Here is a 20,434-nt window from a genome sequence, read left to right as displayed (position 1 = left end):
GATCTTCAATTTTGCAGTGCCAACCTGAAATTCTGTGGCTGAATTCAAAGAAGTAAAAATGGAGTTAGTGAACGTGGTTCCATGAAAATTAACAATATGAAAAAAATTTTAAAAATACCAGATTCTGTGCTTCTAATTTCAGTAAAAAGATCTATATACAATTTCCCTGTATTTGTTTTTTTTCCTGCAGAACAGGAATATTATGTCAATTCTTTTACCAACCAATCTTGGTATTCTTTTTGTGAATTATTTCCCTTTTTCTGACCAATCTGTTTTTCCAGTTTTCTTCTGAAGATTGCTATACAAGAGCAAGATCTATCCATATTTAAAATTCCTAAATGTTGTTTTTTAAATAAAACCCCCACGTTTTTGAGATAAGCACACAAAGTACAATACACGTTACCCTTTTTTTCTTATTCTTAAGTTTTCTTCCTTAGCCATTACATAATACATCACAAAATTCATGGACTTCTCTTTCTGCTTGTTTTTGCTTCTCTATCACCTATGCCATTGCTTACCAATCTTGTAACAAAAGGGGGGCAACTACCAGCTTTGCTCAGTGACAATATGTACAGAACAGCAACTCACCTTCACTCCTTATAGCCTCACCACTCCCAGCACTGTCCACAATTTCAGAATGCATTTGCATCGGTTGCCTCTTTCTGGGAGTCATGAGTGGTTGCACACAATAAAGTCGCTATTTAAGACTTGAACACTGATCTCAAGGATCATCATATGTGATTTACCTAAACATTCATCAATCTAATCTCAATAGCCAGGCTAAAAATATTTCATGAGAAAAGTGGCACAGGGGCTGTCAGAGTTATTGTGTTTTAGTGAGATGAATTTCCTCTCATTGTTATTTTGTCCATCTAATACATACTAACTGATTATTGAAAAATGTTCCAGGAGCTCCCTATTAGGTTTTTTTCTGTCCTGAAAATTCAGTATTAACACTATTACCAATTCTTCAAAGTATTTTTTTCTCAATCACCTATTCAAGTGGCCTCTAAACTCTTGGTTCATTTCTTCCCAGCCAATTTCCTTAAAAGCAAAGTCATCATGACGTCAGCCCATTAAAGTTTAATGGGTTTCATGGGTAATGCACACACACTCTGCAAACCTGCTTTCATTAACAAAAAACCCTCTAATCAGTAAGACTTCCTGTTTCTCTTATTTTTCTTATTTCATCAACAAGTGAATATCAGTGAAGTAATAGATTAATTAATTCTCTGCATTTAAAACTAAAAGTCAAAATTTAAAGCAATGTTTTGAACATTGCTGCAAGATATATAGTACGTAACTGAGTACAAAACAACAGTAACCACAGACCAAAACAGAATTATTACATTTGCAAATATTTGCAAATACTTCAATACAATGCACTCAAGTCAGTGAAGACAACTTGGCAGGTTGAATGAATTGAAAAGAACTATGTCTGTACTACAGCCAAAAATAAGATACATGGTCCTATGTCTTAATTTAGATATGCCCATAGTGTGGGATTCATGTGTACAGTCTGTCAATGATTTTGCACACAAGATGACCCACAAACTGAAAAAATATGTTAAAAATACAAACAAGAGCATAAACTACAGGTTTTGTTTCTTAGGGTATTGCAAAACACTGACTGACTCATTTTCTTCATTTTACTGCCTAACAGTTCACTTGACCGTATGATTTAAGTAAATCTCACGTACTTAATAATCTACTTTTGCTAAAGGTAATGATGCTCACCAACAGACTGTTATGCTGGCCCTTCTTAACCCAGTGGCAAAATTCCTGTAGTTGGAGTTTTGTAATACTGCTCATAATACCTTTGTATTTTCAATTCACAACTATTTTGGAAAACTTCCACTTTTTAAGGTTTAAGATTTTTCATACCCCTGACCATCGTCTGAGGCTTCCTTCCAACCCCCTTTCACATGAGTGAATACCGTTTAACACAAATCAATTCTACTTTGGTTTAAGATGCTGCTTAAACTACAGATTGTAGTAACTCCATTCAGTAAAGTTGCAAAAATAATCCTTCCAGCTTGACACACATTCTTTGAGTCTCTACATGCACAACATACAGCCTACATTGCATATAGGCTGGAATTCTGAGCAAAAAATTACATATTTGTAAAACTTTCTTATCAAATCAGTGAGAGCCCTTACTTCAAAATTTATCAAAACAGAAACATCTTCAAGCTCTGCTATATTCAGATTCATAAATGCTGTACAAGCAGGCAGTCAGGCAATCCAGTAAAAATCCTATATAGAATTTCTTTTAGGGGGGGGAGGTGTCCAAGAGCTTTTTTATTTATGACCATGACGAAGTTCTCCAGCAAGGTTATTTACCTCATTGAATTCCTATTACCTCTTGCTTTGCCTAAGGCCACTAACTTACTATGATTTGCAAGCATTAGCAAACAATGACCATATTCAAGTTCAGTGTATCCATTTCGACAGAAAATGGTTGATATTGTATGCCAGAGCCCTGGCTCAGGACTCAAGGGGCCAGTTTGCACAGCTTAACATGCTCAGGAACCTGGTTCAGCTCCCAGCAGTCTTAATTAGGCTCAGAATAAGAGACATGGAGAACATCAGGGTTTAAATGTAAAGCAAAAGGGTTATGCAAGAAGTCATTTCTTAGGCAGCAGAGAATTGCAGTGTGTTAAAGGAACTGTTGTCACCAAAAACAACTGCATACCTTTATACAGGAGAATGACCATAATTTGTAAAGCTCCTGTTGATTAAAAAAAAATCCCTAAAGCCAGATAGAGAGAAAAATAGAGACAAAGACAGTACACGCATGCACGCGTGCATCTGTGCGTGTCAGGAGGCAGGGAAGGGATTTTCTACTTCCCAGACAAAAAAATTACTACACAAGCATCTAAAGATTTTAAAATTTTCAAATATTCAAAGCAATTACAATTGTTTATAAAGTATTTCTAAGCAGCTAGTGGGGTGTGAGCTTACATATATAGGGAACGTGCATTTCCAATCCAACTGTACAAGCATTCATTGAAAATTTTGCAATGTGACTGATATTTAAAGACCTTTTAATCAACGTACTGATGTGCAAAACAACATAACAAGTTATATAAATTAAATCCTCCTAATAGAATTTTGTCTGAGAAATTGTATCAGTAAATTTGAACAGGAGTGAAGCCAACAGTTACTGTACACAAAGTTACTGACACAAATGTTTTATATAAATGAAAACATAACTTTTCAAGACTAAGAGATCTGCAATTGAAAACCAGTATAATCATTAACACTTTAAAATATTCAAAGGTGGCAATTTATTAAGTTTGACTTTGGAGGAGTGTTAAGCAAATTCAGGACACTTTTAATGAAGTTATTTACAATTCACGGAAATTCAATCTAACATATCTTACTGGAACCAATGCCCACATTTTTTGTAACCCAAACTTACAGCAGATGTACTTCAAAAAACTCAGAAACATGTGAACCACTGGCATATGTGCCAGTTCATTGAAAGTTCTGTCAACACAAACCAGGTACTAAAGTTGAGAAACATGTATTTAAAGATGCCATTCAGCCCCTCTTCCTGATTCGCACTTCAGATCATTTTTTTCCCTAGAAACACTGAACTGGGAATTTCCATTTCCAGACTTATTTCAACCAAGTCTGCAAAAATCTCCAATCCTCAAGACTTGAGGGGAGCAGCAGCTATTGAAGCACTCCATTACTTCTGAGCAGACAAAGGTTACTGAACCAGAAAGAAACTTCTTAAGGAATCACACCACTCAGGTTATAAAAACATTAACAGTTCACATGGAAGTGACCAGGTGAGACCAATCTAAATGATGCAGCTCCTCGGAAATAACTCTATTTAACAGAATATTGTAGTAAGATATGGTAACTGATGTATTATTGAAATTTCCATAGTGACTAATGGTCTGATTTACTGATCAATGCATTACAGTGTGGAAAGGGTAGAAAAGACAGAGGAGAAGATTCAGAAAAGATTCTACTGTCACACTTACTGCTGGATTTTCCTTTAAAAATGCTATTAAAGTCAGTTTGTCTTCTAAAGACAGAACAAGTCTTAAAGACGAGACACCAATCGGAAAGTTTCACAAGTGAACAGGGCTCAAACCAACATAAAAATCTGCCTTAGGAAAACCAGTCAGATTTAGATGTAGGTAAAATAAAACTTATTCTGTCTTCAACTTTCCCCACATTTACCAGATGTAGCTTGATACTTCAGAAGTACTTCCTTCTGTGTTACCAAGAAATTCTACATTTCTTAAACATTTCCTTGCTAGAGCTCAGCTTCAAGAAAGGATTCTTTTCCTTTCATTTTCCAACACCAATATTGTTTTCAAGATGACCTGTCTTCCATCCAGACTGACATTTACAAGCTGTGCTAGAAGTTCTCCTCCTCCACTTTTCTAACCCTATTAGAGGCATAAGGAGCATATCACAGAGACAAGATTTCAAATGAACCACCTCCCCCTGAATGCCAAACCAGTGACTGTTTAAACAATTAAAAAATTTAGTCTCAGCACTGTTTAAAAATCTACATATCCTGTAACAGAATCATGTAAAGAGCTTCAGCAGCCCTGTGTTAACATTTTTCAGTTTACACAAGGTTATAGCTATATACCAGCACATCTATTATATCTCATTATAAACATAAGCAAAAATATTTACACTTTTATAATAAGACTTGTAAAATCATTTTATACATAGCCACAAGAAATATTTTTTAACACTTCAAAATATCTCTTCAAAATGTAGAAGTGAAAATAAGAACATTATTTCACATTGCATGTGCAAAGGTATAGGTTTTGGTTTGCATCACAGAAACTGTGAAAACAGAGAAGCTAACTGTAGGATTTTACAAAACAACTCATTTTTGTACAGAAAAAGTTGTTTATAATTTTTAGACCAAACTGGTTTTCCTCCAAAACTTTTTGTGGAACTTTATTCAAGCATTGAAAATGAACAACTTATTTTGACTTTTATTTTGACAGCTTAGAGTTTCAAAAGGAGTAAAATGATTTTGGGGCTGAAACTGCTGCTCTGTTTAATTATCATTATCCTATAAATGACGTCAGGAACAATATCAAACTAGAACTGGCACTAATATACTAGAAGTGGATATAGGCAATTAAAACATGAAGGATTTAATTTCAACTGAAACATGGAGCACAGAAAATAATAATTAAATGTAAGAGATAATTAATCAGAAAGAACGCCTCCTTGTTCCACTGGCCAGTTCTACAGCAAGATTAACACTGCGTCAAAAAAAAAAAAACAAATCACCAACTAACAGGATAAACTTAAACTCTGCAAATTGAATTCTTCTTAGAAACACTTTCACTATGCATATTTTGAACACAGAATTGAAGCTTTCTTCTTCTACCAAATTAAATCAGTACTCCAGGACTAGTTTTCATAATACTTGATCGATCCCAGAAGCCATAAAGAAACAGCTTGTCAAGACTGCTGGACGATTTTAAGTAGGACTGCCAAAACCCCAAAAAATAAAGATTCCAAAATCCTATACATTACAATTTTTGTTGAAAGGCATTAGAGAGACACAGTTAAAGTGGACACTTACAGATTTAGCCAATGCACTCAGTTAGCCGTTCTGTCGATCCACCAACCTCTCTATCTTTTGACTACACACAAACGCCTTTGCCCATTTTTGTGCTCCAACAAGAGGAAGCCAATTAAATTTTTGCGTGTTCCTGGTAAATCTGGTATCTGACAACAGGTCATTACAACTGTTCCCCAAAGCATCAAGAGTTTCCAGATAACCCAGTTCAAGAGTTTTTCCCTCATTCTTTATGCCTCTGCTCACCATTTGATAAAGCAGAGACATTAACAACCCTCTGCCTCAAACATGGTCTTGCCATGCCCCACTCCGATAGACAGCAGGACATTCACTTGATTTTCAAGCTTCAGTAGAGGACTTCAGGGTCTGGGGTGAGGCAGGACAAGCCTGCAGCAGCATTTCACCTACTTTGCTGAACACTCAGAGCATTTTGCCTCTGCCAGCAACACCTGGACCCTGAGCGTTGTTCTAAAGTAAATGGAGATGCAAATAGCAAATATTGCTGGAAATGGAAAAAATGCCTCCCTTCCAAAGAACATATCTACATCTAAGTTACCAGAATAAGAAAGCATTAATTTTGCTTAAAGTCCCTCCTCAACTTTTTCAATGCTGGGATTGCATCTTTCCCCCACTTCTCCCATAGCAGGGCCATTTCCCTTTCTTCCCAAACCTCACAAACTTAGAAGCATGAGAAGGAAGCAGAGACTGCCAGGTAACAGGGACTGAAGCTGGGAAAAGAGAATAATACCTGTCTTTCTTAGATGCTTGAGGAGAAAAACAGGACTGCCTGACAATGTGAAGATCTGAGAGGACTGATAAGATTGTTGTGAAATAGGAAAAGCAGGAGATTCTTACTCTCACAAGCTTTCCACAAAAGATCTCTGAAAACCCTTTCCTTTCGCCAGGAAAATTCTGAACCATCTCAAAACACTACTGGGATTTCCCTTGCTGGGAAGCCTTGAATTTTTCTCTTGACCAGTCTTTTTCACCTATCAAATCACTGCTCACAGCAATTCTCATAATCAGAAATGCTACAAGCACTAGAGATGGGTGTCTGGGAGCTCTTCAGAACCTGAAGCCAAGGAAACTTGGAAACTACTGACTAGCAAGGAGTTAACTATAAAAGTCAACTACCTTTCTTTAGCATTCAGCATATTTCTGATACAAAACTCTGTATAAGCTATAAACTGTGGCTGAGAGTTCAGTCTCAAAACTGATTTGTAACACTGACACTTTTGCTAATTCTGGAAAGTCAAACAGATAGTTACTCATCACAAAAGATCATGTTAAAGGAGCATAATGATAAGTGTTACATCAAGTTTCTAACAAGATACACTGGAAAGTTCAAAAATGCAATGCGGCTTTGCACAGAAAGCAAGAGACAAAGTATTGAATATTTTCTCTGACTCTTGCCAAAAGTCCTGCTCTGAAGTGATGGATGAGGTTTCCTGAGGCTAAGATGCCAGAGCCAATTAGCCATGTCAATCCACAAGAACACCAGCTGCCAGGATCTAACTTTATTACAGTATTACTTAGAAGTGAAGACATCAGCAATGTTTAAGTTCACATGACTCCTAATTTTAAAACCTCCCTTTTTTAGATTTAGGGTTGGGGCAGTGACAATGACCTTAAGTTTCAACTTATTAAAATCCTCACAGAGTGCCATGATTACCCATAATTTAATTAAGTAAAGCATTCTGTTAATCAAATTAGTCTACATTATGCTCTATTCAAAAGAAAGTAAGACTTCGGCTTATTTTACTCCCCATACGAATTCTATGTAATGTTTATATTTAAAAGCAGCAATTTATTTCAATAGTGCCTGTTTTAGTTGCCAAACTGCCTATCCCACAGAACGTGATATGTGTAAAGTATATAGCTTACCCATTTCTGACATCTAACTCTGAATTACAAAATAAAATTTTTGGAAAGTGTCTTGAGTATTTGTCGACTAAACTAAAGCATGTCCAAGTCTTTGATTATTTGAAAACATCTGCATTTAATTTCTAAGCGAGGAGCTTGGAAATGTTGATCTTACGATACACTTCCCTGCACAGTCACCACAATAAATTCAGTGATTCCAAGAAAGGGTAAAATTTTTCTTCTGTTTAGGTGTCTGTGAAATAAATCTGAACATTACTGTTAAGAAATAAAAAGCTCCCATTTCTTTTGAATAATGTCCATATTCATCCAAACTGTGCTCCTCTATACTAACTTTATTAACATATTAATTGAAATTTTGACTTTTTGCTACTACTACATTTACACTGCCTTTGCCACCCCAGTATACAACTGGCAGATGGTATTAAAAGCATCTCTTCTTGAGCTGTTCTGTACCCCAAGGACACAGAGAAAGAGACAAAAGCAGAAGCATAATAAGGTTAAGAACAGTTACAAGTCTTCTGAGAAGAGAAATTGAGTTTTCCACATTCTTATTCAAAACTGGGTTTAGTTAATTTTAATTATTTCTTATCTGGAGTTTTTTAATTATTTTTGCAAATGTTCCTATATATACCTAGGTATACAGCAAATAAGGAGCATTAGTAAGAGCTTAAAATTAATAAAAGCTGGTTCTCAATTCTTTGTTCAAGCTGTCAAAGGAAAAAGGGATCAGCAGGAGTACTGAGCATGTTCTAGTTATTCATATCCTTGACTTGTAAACCTTTTTCATAATGATTATTTTTCCTTCCTTTGAGATGTATCTGAAAGATAACTTCAAAATTTGAAGCTTTATTTTGCAAAATAACCTAAGTGCCATAAGTGTCTGAGAATGCTATATTTCATTGCCATTTAATCATAGAGCATTAGGGATTGCCCATTGAAATGACATAAAAAACCAAACCCCATCTCTCACTCCAGCACAGTCTTCGATTGCAAACTAACACGTCATTAGCTTCCTTCTTTGAGATTTGTCCTTTAAAGGATAAAAATCCATGGATCTTAGTTCTTCTTCCTGTGTTTTGTAAACCAGATTACTGTCACTGTCATAAAGGGCATCTGTGATGCCTGACTGTCCATGCTGTGAAATCAGCCATACCCTAAGTGTCCTTCTGAGAACATGGGGCTGACTCTGCCTGGTTTTAAACCATGAGGCAGCATAAACATGAAGGTATGTTGGAAGAACAAACACTGGATAAGCTCCATCTGAATATGCCTTCTATGAAATGGGAAAGATGTGAGCTCTTCATTTTCTACCTTATTTTTCCACTAAGATCTAGGCAGTAACGAAGCAGAAGCTACAGAAAAGTCTCTCCTCCTAAGTCCAAATGACAAAATAGAATAAAAACGCCATTCCACAACAGAAGGCAGGAATTACCAAGGAACATCACATGACCTGACGGAAGACGCAAACAACTCCTGACAAAATCCCAGGTAACAACGTGGGCCAAAACAATTCCAAAAATGCCACTATTACAAGCAGGTATTCAGGACTCTCTGTTGAGCTTCAAACTTGAGATGTGTTAGAACAGAACCGTAGCTCCAGGGAAAACACCAGTCAGTTGATATCAATGTGTAAATTGACCAGACAAGACTTATTTCATGTTAGCACTAAAATTAAAGGCTTAATTTGTAGCAGAATTACAAAAATTATCAATTACATCAAGTGACAAGACATCACCTGAGACAGTTTTTCCATGCAAAAGTAGAAATTCTGCACTAAGTGAGCACTTGAGACTTCTTTCCAGATAGGATTAAATTCTGTACTTTTTGCTCTTCCCTTACCCAAGCAGCAATGACTGGGTGCTGGATGCTTCACTAGAGAGATCAAGACATTGCTTCAGAACACTGTCACAAAACAGGGCTTTGTACTCCAAAAGGCAGGAAATATTTTACAATCCTGAGTTCCAGTTCAATGTCATTTCCAATGAGGAAAATCCTCTCCTGTGAGCTTTCAAACAGGATTTGTCCCCCTTTAAATCAACCACATGAGATGCAGAATATTACAGAACCACAGAATTGTTCAGGCTGAAAAAGACCCTTAAGATCATCAACTCTGGCTGCTAACCCAGCACTGCCAAGTCCACCCCTAAACCACGTCCCCAGTTGACACATCTACACATCAATTTTCTTACATGTTCCTGGACAGCCTGTTCCAGTGCTTGACAACCCTTTCTGTGAATAAATTTTTCCTAATATTCAATCTAAACCAAATATCAAAGTATTTCTGCTATTCCAACAATAACTTATAAAACCGAGAAAATGAGACAGTAAGGCAACTTACTATTCTAACAACAGAAGTAGCCTGGAAAGCAACAGTTTAACTAGTACACTATCAACTTAAAAGATGACAACACAAGAAATGAAAGGGAAATCTGGACACCATTAGACAACAAATATACATGTTTCCTGCCAGCTGCTGCTGTAACCAAAGTCACTGACATCCCAGAAGAAGAGCACCAGACAACAGTTGCAAAGCAAGGAAGAGATAGTGGCAGGAGGAGAGCAAGCATCCTGGAAGACAAATGTCTCAATCATTTACTTGATGCACTTCCAGTTACAGAGATTACTTTTGAAATGTTAGAAAACTAAAAAAAAAATCTAGCTATTCCTATCTTGGCTAATATGCTAAAAGAATAGATAAAATCTCCCATGTTGGCAGTCCTTGTATAATGTTAATATTAAGAATCACAGGAAAGCACACAAGAAAATTCTAAATATCTAAAAAGAAAAGGGAGGAGTGGTCAAATCCATTTTACTAGAACTTCAAAAAGCTTAAAAAGCTTAAAATACATATTGCATAAACATAAATCCACCTGTTCTTCTTCATTCTGGATTGTCTCCATCTTTTGATTAAAACAGAAATGTTCCCAGTGGAGAAAAACAGGAGCCAGCTAGTCTTGTTCCTAAAATTTCAGTTTAGTAAGTTTAAAATGAAAACACTCGCAAAATCTTAAAACTACAGGATCAGCAAAAGCACAGCTTAAAAGTGGTCTTATGTTGTTGCTTTTTCTTTTGTTACAGCAAGTCCCACTCCTCTTTCTTTCATCCCTCCACATATCACTTCCACAAAGCATGAAACAATGACAACAAATCTAGTGTATATGAAAAGTGATATCGGAGGGCCCTGGGCCTCAGACATTTGAACCATGTTCTATATTGTGCCATATCTCTGTCAAGTTTGGTATCTACTTTGCTCTCTATGTGTGCCAGATATCTGAAATTAGGCTAATAGCTTTGATTTTTGTTTTTAATATTGCAGGGCATGAAGATTTAGTAATATTTTGAATCACTATGACTTCCATCCTGTAAAAAAACGTACAAATATCAGGAGTTAAAGCTGACTGAAGAGCACTGGATACTCATCTCTCCATTAGATCCTGAAGGATTTCTTTTTAAGTCTGCATTTTTGAATGCTCCTAGACCAAATATTTCAAACTTTAAGAGCACAACTTACATGCAGCCTTCACACTGACTAATTGGAATAAACAATGATACAGCCACAATGAACTCAGATTTAGTCTATCTATGCAACTGAAAAACAATTCAACTGTGAAACTGCCTGGACTACTTTAAAACTGCAAGAAACTGTGCTCAGCTGCGTTACTTGTTCTCTATCACATACAGAAGCAGAGCATTACCCACTGGAATGCCACTGATCACTTGTTCAGTACTCGTTTAAACAGTATCATTTCCCCTATATATGAGGATCTGTGTGCAGTATTCCATACGTGGCAGATGCACTGATGACCTAACATCAGCATAGCAATAAGTAAGGCACAGCATCTTCCTACTTCTGTGTAAACTTTGTCCAGACGCAGTTGCTGACAACAATTTCTCCAACTTCCATATCCAGGTCACCAAAAACACCCTCTCTTTCTGTCTCTCTTTCTGGGGTCTTCCTAAATTTCTCTTCACATTAATTAATTCATTAAATTAATCCAACCCTTTCCTGCAAAACCCATGATTTTCTTTATCATCCGCTTTCTGCTTTAACTAGAACTAGACATTTTCTCATGTTCTTCCTCTTGTTTTACCTGTAACACTCCCCACAAACCAACACCTGTTATGTCAGCATAGCTCCGGTCCCTTCATGTCTCTTGCCACAATGAATTCTCATTTCTCACCTATAGCTTGTGCTTCTCTACTTCCTTGTCTTCCTATCTTCCTTGTCTTATTTTTCAAATTTATAGCTGTCCACTCAGTAATGCTCTCTCTGTGGTTGGGATAGATCCCTACACTTCTTCCTCCCATCACACTCAAGAACCAGTCCTCAACAGCACCACTCTGCCTTTTTCATCCAGCTGCTTCACCTTATGATTAAGTTTTTTATCATATAATCTGTGACCCTCAAGAGCACCTTATTAATATTAACATTTCCAATTTTTCAAGTAGCCCACCATACATTAGAAGTCATAGTACAGAATGAATAAAGCCTTTGATGTAGTGATGCAGTTTGAATTTCAAACAGCACATAGATCAGCACACGCTAGGGTAACTGCCCTATGGTGTAGTATTTCAATGACAACATAATTTTCCTAAACTCTTGTTTTTCAAAAAGCTTTATATCAAATCAGTCCTAGTTCATCTTCTTATCTTGCATATTGAAGGTAGTACCTTTGTTTTGTTTTCAACACAAAAAAAACCCAAACCCGAATCCAAAGACCCAGTTTCTTCAATGTAAAAGCAAGAATTCAACTGTTGAGCTGTTCACAACAAAGTATGCCTTAACTGTTTTGAAACATAAGAGCTATAGGTCTTCCTCATGGGACAGTCATAAATATCATCTACTTTTCCGGATAAAAATAACTGAAAGAGATTCCATTTCACTTTCCACCTTTTGCTGGAATCTTGGGGTTCCTTTTGATCTCAAATTATCCATGAAGGATCATCTTATATGTTCACTACCAATGCATCTCTTGTGATCCTAAAAATTTCTTGACTTAAACACGTGCAATCCAAAATAGAACTTGAAAGCTCCGTGCTTCTGTGTGGTCCACAGTACTGACTAACACTACTCTGTTCCAGGCTATTACAGAAACTTCGAGTCTCAACGGCACATGTTCAACAATGCTAGGGCTCAGGCATACTAATTTACTTCTAAAAACTTAAATGACTTCCAGTCAGAAGCTCAGAAGTTGATTTTACACTCTGCATATCAAAATTAAAACTACAGACGCTTCACTCCTACACTTATTTCTCATTCTTATCTCTAAAGAAACTAAAAAAAAAAAAAAAAATAAAAGAAAATCCAAGCCCTAAAGTGCATTCTTGTATAGTTTCAATTCTGCAGCAAGCTAGTCTGAAAAAGCATTTTTGTTCTATTTTTCCATACAGCACATATAGCCTCAACAGTTAATTTTTGATCTGTCATTTCACTGTGTAAGCAGAAAGGAAATGCAATTCAGGAGTTCAGGTTCACATAAATCTATAATCACTGACTTATTTAAAATAAGCCAGGACATTTATTCACATGTTTCCATTCACAAGTTTCTAGTAGTTCCAGAGTAAAAAACAATAAAAATGTCACCTTTAGAACATGAGTCCTTAGACCCACTGCCTTTCATGTTCTACTGCATTTCGCTCGCTGAAATGAGAAACAGCAGCCACACATAAAGACTTTAACAAACCTTTCCCCTTTCCACTAAGTAAATTTATCTCTGAGGACAAATTGTCACGTACTGCCAACAGGACAACAGAAATAAAATTTTCTGATTTAGAAGCCCTAATCTGGCTATAAAAATTCACTGCAGCAACATTCATGATAATTTCTTATACTAACCAACACTATTTACAGTTACCTCCTGCCTGTCTAACTGGGCAAAGGCACACAAGAAGAATCACACAGAAAGCCTTAATTATTATTGCCAAGGCTGCAAAACAAAGTTTAGGAAAATATGAAACAAAACAAAAGAATACATTTAGTTCCATGAATATCTTAACAGGTCCTGACACGAGTTTTACAGAATGCAAGAAATGCTGTCTAATTCCACAATCTAGCTGTAATCACTGAAGATTAAAATGTGCCAGCTTTCAGAATGGGGCATGCTGCAATCTAAAGATGACAGAAATAAATGTTTTAAAGGCTTAGTAAACTTATAAGTGAATCTCACCAAAGCATATAAAGTTCTAAACAAAAGATAAGCAACACGAAAAGGGAAACATTTTCTGTGATTACACAGCTTGCTAACAAGATAAGTATGATGTGATCACAGGCAGTTTAACAAAGCGAACCCTGGCAGCCCCAAGTCCACCAATGATTTGTGCCTAAAATAAACGATCACGCTAAAGAGAATATCCACTGCACCAAATGGCATTCATAAAATGTAACTGCATTTCTTGACTTTTCCTTTCTAAGACCGTCCAGCACCACATGGACTGTGTGGCACTGCAGCCTAAGAGCCAGAAAGACAGTGACAGCTTTCTCAGAACTGGATACTCAGAGGTGCTGCTATATAGGCACACTGATTTCCCCCTTCTCTTGAAAAGTCCATTCCAAAGGAGTGATGGCGTGTCCAACTAAATATCACTGTCCTTATAACCTATGTTTCCTGAATGAGGAGTTTCCACACAGTTGGTCTTCTGAATTCAAGGAAACCTTCCAAAGTTAGGACTTCCTTTCAGGAATCAAACCTTGTTCCCATGTGTTACTGGGAGTCCAAACAATATAATTAATTAAATTTCAAGAGGAGGATTTGTCATCTTCCAAATTAGGTTAAAAACATTTGTAAAGAAAAGGAATCCTAAAGGATAGGGTATGAACCATATAAGTTAGGCAGCTACAGAAGGTAAAATGGTAGTTAACAATAATGAATTTAAAAGCAAATATTAATTTCTTCTCTTCTGAAGTCTGTTAAGTTCCTGTCATGAGTCTGTCATGACAGACAGTCCACAAATACAGAATAACTCAAGAAAAAATTTCTGCCTGGAAGAAATTGTTAAACACCAGAATTTGAGAGAGAACTACATGATGGGTTTGGTAAATGCATAAAGGGACTTTACAGGATATCTACCTGCTAACACACATATGATGTCACTTCCTACCACAAATACTCAGAATTACAAGTCATCAACAATGACTTCACGCAGACGGACGGAAGAGAAGGTATCAGTTGTATCACCCTAATCTGTACTATGATATATGGCCTTTGTCTTATCAATTTTAGTCATCGATCTTTTAATCACCACCAGAGTTCTACTCTTGCACAACTGTGAGGCCCCAGCAAACTGTCCCAGTGGTCTGAACACAACTTTCAGTTGTTTTCTTTTTTTGTAGTTTCTGTGACTCTTTAAGCAACTCCAACTATACAAAAACTTTACATAATTCCTTTAGCAAAATAAAATCTTTCCTAAAGGAGTATAATCAAGTAACAGAAGTATTTTATATTTAGAGTAAGTTAACATCACACATCATTTAGAGAAATTTTATTTATTTGAATGAGATTATAAGAAATATGACACAACATTTAAATTGATACAAACATGCAATAAAAATGTTTGCATACACAACAGCTGATAGCAGTTTGAAAAACAATTAATTGCAAAACTAAACTATATGGTGTTGGATTTCTCATCTGCAAAATAACGACCATCAAAGTACTAGATGCCATTCTACTACAGACGAGAAATATAAAATTACCCATCCTCTTGGGGCTATGATACAAGAAATTTTGAGCATAATACAATGCTTTACAGCTACTCCTGAAAGACCTAAGGTCACAATTTGCTCTTAAGTTATCTAGTAACGTAAAATTTTTAAAGAAAAATCCTGGAATGATTAAAACAGGCGATGAATCTCACATTTTCAATGGATCTTAGGTGGTTTTATTCTTGAAATAAAGGACTACTTACTTGGTTGGCCATGTAAATTGTGAGGAGGCCTCTCCTATAAACAGAAAAAATAAAATTAGTGAAGGAATCAAACATTTTTTGCAGACTGAAGAAAAACACTTTAAGCATTAAGAATATTTCATTAAAGAAGAGAGTTTAAATACACAGATTATTGATGGAGGATGAATCATTACACCCTATAAAAAATATGTACAAAACCAAAAATAGCATCTTGATAGCACAGTATCCAAAGCAGTGAGGAATTACAGGAATCAAGTTATATATAGCAACTTGCTACTGCACATGAGTCCTGAAGCTGTCATGAGGGGCAAGGCACCCTGAATTACACAGCACTTATCATAAAATAAAAGCCTACACACCAGCTGTTAATGTAGGCATACAAACAATGACCTAAGCCTAAGTTAAATTGTGAATTTACAGAAAAATGCTTGTGTGTTAGCTTCTGTTTTGTGACCACTGCTATGTAACTTGAGACACCTTAGCCCTTCTGCTTACAATATTATGAAAAGTTTTCTACTGAGACTGATGATGCAGAAATCTTGGCTCAAGCCAGTTCAGAATCACAGTGCTAAGAGTGTCCTGGAACCATTTTCTCTTCTAACCTTTATCTAACTTTTTTTCCCCCTTCTATTTTTGGGTCTGTCCCTGTGTCTCAGCCCATAGCTCACACTGCACTTTAGGAAAAGTATAAACTTGGGCTCAGGCTCTCACACTTCTGTTGATTCTATTATAGCACAAGACCAAAACTGAACTCAACTATGCAGATGTGAGTTGCTCCAGTAACAGACTGCACTAGATGTCACTATAGGATCCAGGTGAATTAAAAATTATTTTCTGTACATCGGTCACAAGCCACCATCAGCCTTGAGAAAGTGGGAAACACTACCACTGCAGATCTGCTTTGCCTTCAATCATTCCTCCTCTTCTGCAAAGATCTGCTCAGAGACTATGGCCAAAGGTTGGAACGCTCAGTTTCAGTATTTCCTACTGGACTGGTGTTCTTAACACTTTGAGTCTACCATCAGCCTTGTAGTATTCAGGATTTTTCATATTGTCCCCACTGGTCTTACACATATAACTTGAAAATTTGTGTGAAGGCACCATACATTCAACTGTTAGAGTTTCTCAACATGGAGTTGAGCTTATAACCTGAACCCATATTTCTCTTCATGCCATTCAGGATTTTTTTTATATTGCTACTACAGAAGGTAATATATAACAGAAGGTCTAACCTGGGCTTGTATGTTCCATTTTGTCATGACATTTTAAGTTTTCAAGCATTCATAAGACTGCTTAAGAGAGCAGTATGTTAACAGAGCACATCTTGCTATCAATTCAGTTGAAGAAGGGAACAAAACAAAAGCACAGATAGCAGGAAATAGAGAAATTCCAATCACACAGTTGCCAAGCTTGATCCATCCGGAAAGAAATTTATTCAGTATTTTCTAATCCCCATGTTTACAAGTCCACAACTTTGCCAAGTTACACATCTAGATCAAGGTTTTTCAGAGCAGATATCTAAGCCATGGGGACATATTCCACTCAAAAGCTTTAGTGCTTCCACATCATGCTGAACTTGGGGAAAGCAATGATGCAGCATCCTGACTTCCACAAGTTGCTCTCTACTCACAGGGAAGGTTCAAATTTGGCTTAGGTTCAAAACTTTAACCAGCAAAATCATTTTGTTTTGTGGGGTTTTTTTAAAGTAGAATTACAAATCTGCTCTCCTTCTCCACCTACCATCACTCTGTATCAGATACTAGAAACAAAACTCTAGCATAGAAACCTAGAGAAAAAAAAGCCTGAATCTAAAGAGTTGATGAGAATGAGGCACACAAGAAACAAGAAGACAACAGAGAGGGAATAGGGTCTGTGAGCGTTTAAGCAAAGCAAGCCCTACAACTTGCAGTAAAGCATCAAAATGCTGTAGGACATTTCTCACCAGGAAGGGGTGAAAATTCACCTCATGTAATAGATAAATTCAACTCTCACATTGATCTGCAAACAGTCACCATCTTTCAGCTGATTAGCTCGAGTGATAATATTGGTGGCCCTACCCTCTTGATTACCAAACTGGCAGTCAATACAGTTGTGTATACCGTAAATTTTATTTTAATTTGTTCTCAGGAAAAATATCGGGTATTTCACGTTTCTTGGATTCTTTTTTTTATCCCTGTAATAGTGTTAAAAATTTACGATAAATATCCAAACACTCAGCTGTTTGGAAACACAGAAATAAATTACCCATGAGAGCTAACCTGGTAACTCAATACACTTTGAATATTCTGGAAAACATCAGAACTTCAATAATATCCTGCAGTAACATAACTGCAAGAAGCCTTCACCAGCTACTGAGTGACAGATGCAGCTTTCAGGGTATACTGCATATTTCAGAGAGTACATTTCAGAGAATATATGTGTATTCACAACTGTATTATATATAATGAGCACAAAACAGGATGATCACTGTATGTCTACGTAATTTACTTAGTGGATTCTCTCATGCAGTCCTTATTGTCATACAAGCAGGGCTGACATGCAGGCAGGGTCCCATGAATATTTATTTAATTTTCTTATTTTTAAACACTAAAGCTAAGAATTTGTTCTAAATGAGTTTTAGTTTCTATTGTAGTCCCTTTGGCCTAAGTGTAAAACACCAACCACAAAGACAAAGAAAGGAAAAGGGGCTAAAGAAGAGGAAGGAAAGAAATCAGAAGCTGCAGTGCAGCTGCAGCAAGACCAGTGTGAGAAGTAGGTGGTTGGGAGAAGGAAAAATGTGCAGACAATAAATTTGTGAAAGGAAGTAACTTCCGGAACCAAAAATACAGCAAAGTTTCTAGATGACGTCATCTCCAAGTGCCTCCAACAAGCCCGTCTCTGAGGCCCTGCTTGACTCCAAGCAGAAAGTTTTCTTCCTCCAAATTAATTCTGTGACTGTTTAAAAAATAAATAGCTCCATTTTTCCAGGGGAAGGGAAAAAAAAAAAAGGCGGGGTGGAAGGGGGGGCAGTCTTCCTGGCCCTGTGCAAATGTGATCCAACAAGCCTAACCCAACCCTGAACTCCACTGTTAAAAAGCAGGTGGAAGTTCAGAAAACATTGCGCTATTCTGCAGCAATGACAGCTGACAGAAAACAGGACAGAAAGATGGAGGTAGGCCAAGCAAAAGGGTCATTAGTACAACCCAAGGACTGTATTAAAACTGCAGCTGGTAAACAAAGAGGAAAATATAATTGGGAAATGGCATTAGAAGAGCAGGAAATAGTTAAACAATAAAAACAATTAGTCAGCCATGTCTAACCACATGCTTCGGGAAGGTTTAAAGATACCAATAAACAGCTTACATTTCACCCTAAAAGTCCATGAACCAGTGTTGAACACTAATCTTGGGAACACCAACATCAGCATGTGGCTACACCGCTGATGGTCAGGCGAGGTCACTACGGCAAAGCCCAAGCAGACGCACACAAATCCTTACTGCCCATTCCTCCTCCATGGTTTCTGTCTTATGCCATTTTCCTCCAGAGGCCTCTTCCATAAAGATCTTCATAGTGGCTTCCCACTGTCTCCCAGTCACCTCTTAACTGACAGTATCTCCAATACTCAACTCTTTTCTAATGACATCTGTGATCTTTAACTCAAGAAGGAAAAACATGAGCTAGGGGTAACCCAAAATTCATGAGCAGCAGACCAAGGTCCATCCTGACAGTTTCTTGTGTTAAAGAACTTTTTTTCTGAAAAAGTCTTAACAAGACTGGTCTCCTTTACCTGGAAAAGAGGATTGCACGAAAGCTATCACGTTTTAATTACCCTTTAATTCAAGTATCAAAGAGCAGTAGTGTTTAATATACTTTTCACTTTGTTTCTCCTCCTTTTTCTTCCCAATTCACACTTTAACAAGAATTTTCTTTCATGTCTGTTAGAGAACTGAGCAGGCAATGTCTCAGAGTTTAGGTATTCAGCACAGGTCACATTATCTATGGCTGAATTATTCCAATCTTGCAGATTCCACTTCTGATGTTTAAATTACAACAGACCACAGGCTTCCAGAAGATAATTCATTTATGCCTTCCTCAAAGAAAAGTTTCACTTGATAAAAGTTGCTTTTCAGACAACTTGGTAATGTTCAGACCAAATTCTAACAAGCAATAATAGCTCTTAAACTATGGCATATAAACCTCAACAGAGAACCACACATTTTTTTTATTGCACTGCCCAGAGGAAAGAGTCTAAAATAACTGCTAAAAAACCCAAAAACCTACAGGATAAAAATAACAAGGTAAACCAGCAGTGTACTGGGCCGCATTACGAGAAGTGTAGGTAAGAGGTCAAGAGAAGTTATTAATCCCATTTACTTGGCACTCATTACAGCGCAGAGTCCCGTGCCTGTTTGCAATCCCCAATACAAAATAGGCATTGATCAGCTGGCAGGGAGGACCAGGAGCATGGTCGGAGAGATTTTGACCTGACTAAAGGAAACAGCATTTTCTCCATCAAGACAGGTGAGCACTGGAACAGGGACTCAGAGGGGCTGCTGGATCTCTGTCCTCAGCAGTTTGCAAGGCTAACCGGACAAATCCCTGAGCAAGATGGTTTGAACTCAGTGCCGGCTCTGCTCCAAGCAGGAGGAAGCTGCACTAGCTGACTTCCCAAGGCTTATCTGAACAATTCTATTATTCTACAGAAAAAAAGGTGGAATGCAACTTCAAAATACCATATATAATTTTTTTCCATAGATTATAAAATCACAAGGGATTAAACTGATAAATAATCTGTCTTCCTAACTAATACAAAACAAACTTTTCCTTAATGAATTAGTCACATATTTAAAAAAAAAAAATTGTCTTTTAAGTATTTCCAGTCACCACAATCATTGATCTATTATTCTAAGGGTACTTATCTTTACAATTTGCACTCTAGTTTCTACAAGAACCTGTCTGGTGTCTGAAAATGGTTACATCTTTACCTCCCCTGCAACACTACAGACTCCAACCAAGTGACCCACACATCATTTCTTAAACAAAAACTGAACTCCTTCAGTCTTCCGACAATGTTCCCTAAGATCTCAA

General features: G+C 36.9%; 1 protein-coding gene across 2 annotated transcripts in view; it reads right to left on the bottom strand.

The window, feature by feature from the left end:
- TMEM135 (transmembrane protein 135) overlaps window positions 1–20,434 on the bottom strand; it is a 170,499-nt gene that overhangs the window by 119,179 nt on the left and 30,886 nt on the right. For both annotated transcript variants that reach the window (XM_064645007.1, XM_064645006.1), the window contains exon 4: window positions 15,368–15,401. In XM_064645007.1, the coding sequence (XP_064501077.1) occupies window positions 15,368–15,401 (34 nt within the window). The remainder of the gene's footprint in view (window positions 1–15,367; window positions 15,402–20,434) is intronic.

The sequence above is a fragment of the Pseudopipra pipra genome, chromosome 2 (assembly GCF_036250125.1).
Source record: "Pseudopipra pipra isolate bDixPip1 chromosome 2, bDixPip1.hap1, whole genome shotgun sequence".
Classification (NCBI taxonomy): Eukaryota; Metazoa; Chordata; class Aves; order Passeriformes; family Pipridae; genus Pseudopipra; species Pseudopipra pipra.
This window is presented reverse-complemented; position numbering and strand designations above follow the sequence as displayed.